Consider the following 10,776-nt stretch of genomic DNA (forward strand, 5'->3'; position numbering starts at 1 on the left):
CGGTCAAAATGTGCTCTAGTGGTGTTGTTAAAAAACAAACAGCCTTTAACTTTAATCTGAAAAACAACTAAACAAAGGACAGCACATACCACAATCTTTGAAATATGTGGGATAAGGAGAATTTAGTTCTCCGAGTTGGACCACACAATGTTTATATTACTGTTGAGCAATACTGTGATAGTTTCATAGTCGTTGAATGGTCTTTCTGTTAGAAACATAGCAAGTGAATACTGTGATAGTTTCATAGTCGTTGAATGGTCTTTCTGTTAGAAACATAGCAAGTGAATACTGTGATAGTTTCATAGTCGTTGAATGGTCTTTCTGTTATAAACATAGCATGTGAATACTGTGATAGTTTCATAGTCGTTGAATGGTCTTTCTGTTAGAAACATAGCAAGTGAATACTGTGATAGTTTCATAGTCGTTGAATGGTCTTTCTGTTAGAAACATAGCAAGTGAATACTGTGATAGTTTCATAGTCGTTGAATGGTCTTTCTGTTAGAAACATAGCAAGTGAATACTGTGATAGTTTCATAGTCGTTGAATGGTCTTTCTGTTATAAACATAGCATGTGAATACTGTGATAGTTTCATAGTCGTTGAATGGTCTTTCTGTTAGAAACATAGCATGTGAATACTGTGATAGTTTCATAGTCGTTGAATGGTCTTTCTGTTATAAACATAGCATGTGAATACTGTGATAGTTTCATAGTCGAATGGTCTTTCTGTTATAAACATAGCAAGTGAATACTGTGATAGTTTCATAGTCGTTGAATGGTTTTTCTGTTAGAAACATAGCAAGTGAATACTGTGATAGTTTCATAGTCGTTGAATGGTCTTTTTGTTAGAAACATAGCAAGTGAATACTGTGATAGTTTCATAGTCATTGAATGGTCTTTCTGTTATAAACATAGCAAGTGAATACTGTGATAGTTTTGTAGTCATTGAATGGTCTTTCTGTTAGAAACATACTGAGTGACAGGCTTTCTATACGTGCAGGTACAAAACTACATTTATACTTTCTGTTGACAATATAAACTTTGGGTCTGTATGGCTCTTGTGCTATTATGTAAAGCATGTATAGTGAATTTGCCATACATGTTGGCATGTGTGTATATAAACGTATTGTAAACCATCAAATACATTACCAGGGGAAGAATATTGAAATTTAACTAAATGTTTACAAAATTTAATTTTGTTATAATCGGATATTTCAAAAATAATAATTGTGTCTCTTTCTGTCTGTTTGTCTGCATGTCTATCAGGCTGTCTCTCCCTATTGCTATCTGCCTGTCCCTCTGTCTGTCCATCTTTCTTTATCTTATCTCTGTCTCTCTCTCTCTGTCTCTCTTTCTATCAATTAATTTCTCTCTGTTTCTTTTTCTTTTTCTGCCTGTCTCTGTATGTGTGTGTCTCTCTCTGTCTCTCTTTTCTCTGTTTTCTCTCTCTGTGTCTGTGTCACTGTCTGTGTCTGTCTGTCTGTCCGTCTCTCTCTCTCTCTCTCTCTCTCTCTCTCTCTCTCTCTCTCTCTCTCTCTCTCTCTCTCTCTCTCTCTCTCTCTCTCTCTCTCTCTCTCTCTCTGCCTCTCTCTCTCCTCTCTCTCTCTCTCTCTCTCTCTCTCTCTCTCTCTCTCTCTCTCTCTCTCTCTCTCTCTCTCTCTCTCTCTGCCTGCCTGCTCTCTGTCTGTCTGTCTGTCTGTCTGTCTGTCTGTCTGTCTCTCTCTCTCTCTCTCTCTCTCTCTCTCTCTCTCTCTCTCTCTCTCTCTCTCTCTCTCTCTCTCTCTCTCTCTCTCTCTCTCTCTCTCACTCTCTCTGTATGCATGTCTGTCTCTCTTTCTCTCTATTTTTGTGTCTCTTTGTCTCTCCGTTGTCTTTCTATTTATTTCTATCTCTCTCTAAGACTAAGTACATGTATAATAATTGTTTATTTAAACCTACTGTTTTTAGGAATTTACAATGTTGCAATATGAATAGGTAAATATTATATAGTGTTATTAGTACACTACACAACTGATATATATTTATAAAATTTATGGATAATTATTAGTATTTTTAGAAACTATATATTATCTAACATAAAACAAATCTTAGTGGGATATTTTTCTTGTTGGGTAATTGTTTTTTTTTTTGTTTTTTTGGGGGGTGGCTTTTTTTTTTTTTTAAATAATTATATTTCACAACAGAACACTGCTGGAGTAGACAAGATGCAAGTCGTCCTGCCAGCCAGTAAATATTGATTTAGAATTTCGAGGCTTTCATAGCTTTAGGAGGCTGCGATCTTGTGTGCATGTGTGTATTGGCGGTTACCTGCCGTTGTCGAGTGAGTGACATGCTCTGCTCTGCTATCGGGGCACAAAGGACCGGCCTATCCAACGACCTGGCCAGATGTAATTTCATTTCAAGGATGTGAGATGTGCGATCAGCGTTAGTTGGGGTCAGTTTACAAAGGACACCACAATGACAAGAGTGTAGAAGAGTCACCACTTCTACCATTTCCTGGACAGCTTTTTCAAAATACACGTTTTGGTTGTCATGGTGATTAAAGTGTTAACTCTTTGTTTCATGTTCTAGAACTTTCTGTTTAAAAAAATTTCATGGACTATACTATACTGCTGTTAACTGGGTGAATCGTTTTTTAAATTTTCTTTTTATCTTGAAAAGAGGAATTCATATAAGGTGTAATAGCAAATTAAAAAAATGTGAATTCTTTTTGGAATTTTCTGTTTTAAATTTTGTTGTTGTGTTTGGATTACTGTTATTGAACGCTTTCTGTTTCACAATATCGACCAAGTGAATATTACACATTTTTCCTTCCTGTTTAACAAAAAAAGAGGAATTTGTACAGGTTGTGATAGCACAGTCTTTGTGATAGTTACTGGAATTTTCTGCTTAAATTTTCCTTTTGTGAATTACTATTGTTGAACAGTGAATAAGTGGATATAAAAAAATAGTGTTCTTGAAAAGGAGGAATTCTTCAGGTTAATGTGTGAATGTTCTTACAGAGATAACAGAGCAGTCTTTGTTGTATCAGTCGAATTTCGCAACTTTCTGCTTTCATTATTCATGGATTACTCTACCTGAACTATTTTCGTTTCACAATATTGCGCAAGAGGAAATTTTAAAAAGTTATATTCTTCTAGGCTGGAAGTGTGAAGTTCGGACTGTGATTTCAGTGGAAACTGGTCTGTATTTCATTCTTTTAAAATTATTACGAAAATATAATTTATTATCATGAAGTTCAAAGTTGAAACAGTGAGCGAGCAAACTGCATTCATAAGTCCGGAGGAAAATGAAGCAAAAGAAAGTGGTTCCAAAGAAAGTGGGACCAAGGAAAGTGGGACCGATTCTGTAGACACAGTTCCCGGGGACACGTCCAAGAACGGGAAGAAAGTGCACATTGTAGAAATCGAATCCGAAGGTAGGCTTATAAAGCTATGTAATAATCTGGGTCCTTATTTTAGAACCTATCTTAGCACTGCGAAATCATAAAACCATTGTAGTCTTTGACGTCACTATGGTGTGTGCTGTAGTGGTGGTATAGCCTACGATTGTTTTATGATTTCGTAGTGTTAAGATAGTTTCAAAACAATCTGTAGCCAGGTTGCAAACTCGGCTTTATTTAATACTTCTGTGAATCCCTGATTTTCCTAAGATTATGAGATTCAGGAATCCCAACATATCTATATTAAATCAAGATTACGATTCTGGTGGAATTCTAAAATAAATCCTTAATTCAATGCCTGATGTTATATGATATTACTGTTTGTTAACAAACCCTTTGACACAGCATAATAATTTTACCTTGGTCAACTGATTTTGTGCAAAAATTTCAATGTTCTGCATTACATACTTTTTCAGGACGTAACCTGGGTAGCCCAGTGGTAAAGCACTCGCTTGGTGCACGGTCAATCTGGAATCACCTAGGTAGCCCAGTGGTAGAGTGCTCACTTGTTGCACGGTCAATCTGGGATCTGGTATCAACCCCTGTCAGTGGTCCTATTGGGCTATTTCTCGTTCCAGCCAGTGCACCACGACTGGTATTTCAAAGGCTGTGGCATGTGCTATCCTGTCTGTCGGATAGTGCATATAAAAGATCCCTTGCTACTAATGAAAAAAATGTAGCGAGTTTCCTCTCTAAGACTATATGTCAAAATTACCAAATGTTTGGCATCCAATAACAGAGAATTAATAAATCAATATACTCTTGTGGTGTCGTTAAAGAAAACAAACTTTAGTTTTTATTACATACGTTTTTCCACTTTTCCACTTCATGAAGTGGGACTTTATTATTAATGGTCTGATATAACACTAGTGCAATAAATGAAGGCGTTTGTACACAGGTGTAGTATAACTATAGCAGCAGGTTGGTGTTGGTGTAAGTGGAAGTGATGGGTAACTGACATGCAAGTCATACATTATGTCAGCAAAACAATAATTACATTCTGTTTGCTCTGGCTCACACAGTTCTTCAGTTATAGTGGCCTGTGTACTCTCTGCAACCCGATATTTAGCCTTTATTCATGGATGTAGGAAAGGTGGGGGTGGGGGGTATTTGAGGTCCAAAACATTTACTTTTTAATATTTTATTATTTATTATATACAGTGAAATCCTGTTAAACCAGACACCCATGGAACCAAGTAAAAAGTCTGGTTTCAAAGGGGGGACTCACTTTTCAGATATTTTGCTTTATATTTGCTTTATAATAGTGTAAAAGTGTGTAAATATGAAAGTGTCCCCCCCCCCCCCCCATACACACACTTTTTGGCACCTTCCTATGCCACTGATTTGTAGCCCGCTACTTCATATATCGGTTTACTCTGATGAATCTGCCATCTAACTAAATTTGAATCAAATTTTGTTTGACAGCAGATATATCAGACTATATCGGTCCTACAGGCCTATTAGTTCAGCCATGATAAAATATATTATGGATGTTAATTAAAACCAAACTGTGTCTGTGATATTTTTAGCATGTCATGTGATTGATGGTGATGATAATCCATCTATTTGTCCATCCATCCATCCATCTGTCCGTCGATCCATCCATCCATTCATCCATCCATTAATTCACCCATCCATCCATTCATCTATCCATCATCCATCTGGCCATCAATCCATCCATCCATATTTAAACCAGCAAATAAGAGAGACAGACAGATAGACAGACAGTCAGGTGGACAGACAAACATACATGCAAATAAACAGGCAAGTCAGAAACAGACAGACAGACAAGGAGACAGACAGTCAGGTGGACAGACAAACATACAGGCAGATAGACAGACAAGTCAGAAATAGACATAGACAGACAGACAGACAGACAAGCAGACAGGCAGACAGACAGACAGACAAGCAGACAGGCAGACAGACAAGTCAGAAACAGGCAGACAGGCAGACAAGCAGACATACAGACAGGCAGACAGACAAGTCAGAAACAGACAGACAGGCAGACAGACAAGTCAAAAACAGACAGACAGACAGAAAGACAGACAGGCAGATTAGCAAGAAAATAAAATGAAGCGCTTAATTATAGAATCTCTTTAATGATAATCGTGTGCCATCATTTAATTAATTAAACCAAGATAGCTACTGTAGTTTGTTCATTTCGGTGAGTTCTGGACTTTCCAGCTGGTTTAATCTCAATGACTGAGTTATGATAACATCGTTTGGGATTTGATTGCCTAGCAATCAGCTGATTACCCAGCTGTTAGTGGCAAGCAACCTACAAGGATGTCTAGATCACCAGCTGTTGGAACTGGGTGACTCACGGGAGTCGGCCATTAATAATATACACCACCGCTCACTGCTGCTTCACCAATGTCTGCTTATCAAGCACTTTGTTGATGTTTGGTGCATTGTCTCACCGTTACAAATTTTGTTTGTTTTGTTTAACGACACCACTAGAGCACATTGGTTTATTAATCATCAGCTATTGTATGTCAAACATATAGTTTGAGAGAGAAAACCAGCTACAATTTTTCATTATTAGCAAGGGATCTTTTATATGCACCATCCCACAGACAGTCATATACCAGTCGTGGTGCACTGGCTGGAATGAGAAATAGCCCAATGGGCCCACCAATGCGGCCTTTACAAATTAAACAGAAGAGATATAAGTATTACTTTTCCAAAGGTGATGGCAGTGGTGACAATTGTGTCAACTATTGTATTAAAATTTCCCTTTTAGATCAGTTTCTCACAAATTATAAGTTGTAGGTGAGTGAAACTTGGTTTACAGTTGCACCTATAGATGTTCCTCATGGTGCACCCAAAATGTTTTATGATAGGCAAAACATTAATTCCATGGAGCAGTGGCACGTAGCCCAGTGGTTGGTCTTGGATCAATCCCCACCAGTGGACACATTAAGCTATTTCTCGTTCCATCCAGTGAACCACTTATCGTATATCAAAGGCTGTGGTATGTGCTATCCTGTTTGTAGGATGGTACATATAAATAATTCCTTGCTACTAATGGAAACATGTAGCAGGTTTCCTATTTAAGGCTATATGTCAAACTTACCAAATGTTTGATTTTGAATAGCCGATGATTAATAAATCGATGTGCCTCTAGTGATGGTGTTAAATAACTTTACTTTTCCACTGAAACTGGAGGTGGTAACTGGAAGTGGTAACTGGAGGTGGTAACAACAGGGTCAACTATTGCATTAAAGTTTCACATTCAGATCAGTTTCCTACAAACTGTAAGTCTTAGGTCAATAAAACTTGGTTTATAGTTGCATGGGTCTTCATCACAGTGCAGCCAAATGCTTTACATTAATTTATATACCATGGTACATATTACTGATATTGTGTATGTGCTAGGTCAGCATGACTTAAAACCACAACATCAAATATACAAGTGTGAACGTCAAATCAATATGCATAAATCGCTGACACAAGCTACTGTATAATATGTAATTGGTTTTATATGTGATGTATAACTATGTATGTTCTATGGATCACTAATCTCCCCACAAAAAAATAATAATAAAAAAACTGGAGGTGAATAGGCTGAGATTCCCTGTATGGCTTGGGCATGAATTATTCACAATACAGTGGTGTATCTGACGTACAGAGTTATATTCAAAGGTAATATCCTGAGTGAAAGACGTTTTACTTATCACCAGCTCTAGTGAGTGACAAATGAAAATTATTTCGCAAGGGACATAAATTTGATAATCACTGGTACTGACTTTGTTATTCTATTTATTACATCTGCTATTTTTTATGCTTTAAAAGCCATTTATTTTCAATATCTATATCTTATGTATATGTATAAAGAAATGAGCTATATGTATATATCTTTTGTATATGTATAAAGAAATGATATAAACCACTTTAAATACTGTTCTGAGTTTTGCCATGACTTTGTATTTTATTCACATCACAAATAATTTCTATTTATTGTTTTCAATATATCTCTAATGAAATGAATAAAAAAATAAATTTTATTACAAATTTAACAATAAAGTAAAGTTTGTTTTATTTAACGACGCCACTAGAGCACATTGATTTTTAATCTTATCATCGGCTATTGGACGTCAAACATATGGTCATTCTGACACTGTTTTTAGAGGAAACCCGCTGTCACCACATAGGCTACTCTTCTTTACGACAGGCAGCAAGGGATCTTTTATTTGCGCTTCCCACAGGCAGGATAGCACAAACCATGGCCTTTGTTGAACCAGTTATGGATCACTGGTCGGTGCAAGTGGTTTACTAAATTTAACAATAAAGACTGAGAGGCATAAATAGAAATTATTTAAACTAAGTGATGTCATTGTGTGTGTTTGCCAAATTGTCATGACATCATATTTAGTAGTACTGTCAAAGTTATATACGGTTATATGGCGTTGGAAATATGATTAAGGACCACATAGATATTGAGAGAGGAAACCTTCTGTTGCCACTTCATGGGCTACTTTTTTCAATTAGCAGCAAGGGATCTTTTATATGCACCATCCCACAGACATGATAGTACATACCACAGCCTTTGTTACACCAGTTGTGCAGCACTGGCTGGAACAAGAAATAGTCCAATGGGCCCACTGGCGGGAATCGATCCTAGATCGATCACACATCAGGTGAGCGCTGTACCACTGAGCTACATCCTGCCCGCACCAATCATGAATGCATAATAATTTCTCAGTGAGATATAATGATTTTTATGTCCCTGCTTCTGAGTGCCTGATGGGCTAATAAAATGTTGTAATATACATGCAACACCATCATGATACTAAATTCCCTTTTCCACTGTTTATACACCTGTTATACAGCTTGTATTTCTTTACAATAACAATGAACATTTGTACACTAAAACTTACTTACTCACTGGGGACAGTGCATTGCCCATTTGTACAGCGCTCATTTAATGTGCGGTCGGTCTGGGATCGATCCCCGTCAGTGGACCCATTGGGCTATTTCTCACTCCTGCCAGCGCACCACGACTGGTACATCAAATGCCATGCTATGTGCTGTCCTGTCTGTGAGATGGTGCATATAAAAGATCCCTTGCTGCTAATGGACAAATGTAGTGGATTTCATCTCTATGAGTGTGTTAAAATGACCATATGTTTGACATCCAATAGTCAATGATTAATAAAACAATGTGTATGTATGTATGTATATGAATACAGTTGTGCAGTATATGACAAGAATTGTAATGAATATCAGATGTTTGACATCCAGTATCTGATGATTAATCAATGTGCTCTAGTGGTGTCTCTCTAAGACTATATATCAAATTTTACCAAATGTTTGACATCCAGTATCTGATGATTAATCAATGTGCTCTAGTGGTGTCATTAAACAAAACAGACTTTAAGTTTAGTTGCTCACCATGTTGATATGTATCTAGCTACACACATACATACAGTAAAATAAACTACAGTGAAACCCATCTAAACTGGACATCCTGGGCACCAAGACAATTGTCCATGTTTAAGAGGGATCCAGTTTAGGGAGGTTACATTCTTTACTGTGTTTTAAAAAGGGACTCTGTAAAACGTCCGGTCTTGAGAGGTTTCACTGCAGTATTGGCCGAGATGTTGTGTTTTACATGTACATAAACACTCGAATACTGGTTTACAGAGGGTGTGGTCTTGAGAGGTTTCACTGCAGTATTGGCCGAGATGTTGTGTTTTACATGTACATAAACACTCGAATACTGGTTTACAGAGGGTGTGGTCTTGAGAGGTTTCACTGCAGTATTGGCCGAGATGTTGTGTTTTACATGTACATAAACACTCGAATACTGGTTTACAGAGGGTGTGGTCTTGAGAGATTTCACTGCAGTATTGGCCGAGATGTTGTGTTTTACATGTACATAAACACTCGAATACTGGTTTACAGAGGGTGTGGTCTTGAGAGGTTTCACTGCAATATTGGCCGAGATGTTGTTGTGTTTTACGTGTACATAAACACTCCTATACTAGTGTATCCCACACACTGGTCAAACAAACTGTCATATGTATAATATATGAAGGGTTCAAGGGACTAACCCGTGATATCCACATTTGACATGTTTTTTTTATTATCTGCTTGAACCCATATTTACAGTATGCACCTTTTAACTGAAAACTACTCCAGTGATATAACACGCTCATTCACACTAAATAAACATATTTAAAATGTGTAAATCGGTGAAATATGTTACAATAGGACAATAGGACAAACTTTCAACATGTAATAGTTATATACCTCACTTTCAGTCATGTTCAATATTTTATTACATATGTATTCAATCATACTATATAGTGATAAAGACTTTTTCAAACTGTGTGATAAATGTATCTTGTATTGCACATATGTGGGATCTGGACCGGATCTTTTAAATGGGGAATTCCCTTTTTAGTTTTACTTGAGTTAGCGAGGTGCAGTGGGTTCCAGAATCCATCACCCCCAATGGACTCGTTCTTTTTCCCATCCCAACCAATGACTGGGCAATCAAAAAGCTGTTTTGAGTATTGTCTTGTCTTTGGGACAGTTAGATATGAAAGATCCCTGTCAGATTTATTGCTAAAAGTAACCAATGTGGTAGCAGTAGGTTTCCTCTCTTTCTAGCCCATTGGGCTATTTCTACTTCTAGCTTCAGCCAGTGCACCATGACTGGTATATCAAAAGTTGTGGTATGTGTTATCCTGTCTGTGGGATGGTGCATATAAAAGATCCCTTGCTGCTAATAAAAAAAAGTAGCCCATGAAGTGGCGACAGCGGTTTCCTCTCTTAATATCTGTGTGGTCCTTGATATAACCATATGTCTGACACCATATAACTGTAAATAAAATGTGTTGAGTGCGTTGTTAAATAAAACATTTCTTATCTCTCTTTCTAGGAGGGATTTAGCTCAGTCTGTTGAACGCTCCCCTGAGGTGCTTGTGTCAATGGATCGAACCACCTCAGTGGATCTGGTCAGCTGATGGTGTTTTTTCTTGTTCCAACCTGTACACCACAACTGGTAAAAGGCCGTGGTATGTGCTTTCCTGTCTGGGGAAAGTATACATAAAAGATCCATTGCTACATTAGGGAAAAATGTAGCAGGTTTCCTCTATTGACTACGAGTCAAAATTACCAAATGTTTGACATCCAATAGTCAATGTGCTCTAGTGGTGTCAGTAAACAAAACAACTTGTATTTTCCTCTCTTTCTAAGTAATGTCAAAATGTCAAAATGTCAAAATATTGTAACCAGATGTTAGCCATCAAATAGCTGTAGTTTACAATGTGCTGAGGTTTATTTAAACAAGTTAAAGTTTGTTTTGTTTAACAACACCACTAAAGCA

At 37.2% G+C, this 10,776-nt stretch overlaps 1 protein-coding gene across 1 annotated transcript in view; it reads left to right on the plus strand.

The window, feature by feature from the left end:
* Nucleotides 1-2,298: 2,298 nt before the first annotated feature.
* LOC121388464 (solute carrier family 12 member 4-like) overlaps nucleotides 2,299-10,776 on the plus strand; it is a 59,188-nt gene continuing 50,710 nt past the window's right edge. Inside the window, exon 1 of the mRNA XM_041519812.1 lies at nucleotides 2,299-3,416. Coding sequence (XP_041375746.1) covers nucleotides 3,230-3,416 — 187 coding nt within the window. The 5' untranslated portion in view covers nucleotides 2,299-3,229. The remainder of the gene's footprint in view (nucleotides 3,417-10,776) is intronic.

Source organism: Gigantopelta aegis, chromosome 14, assembly GCF_016097555.1.
Source record: "Gigantopelta aegis isolate Gae_Host chromosome 14, Gae_host_genome, whole genome shotgun sequence".
NCBI lineage: Eukaryota > Metazoa > Mollusca > Gastropoda > Neomphalida > Peltospiridae > Gigantopelta > Gigantopelta aegis.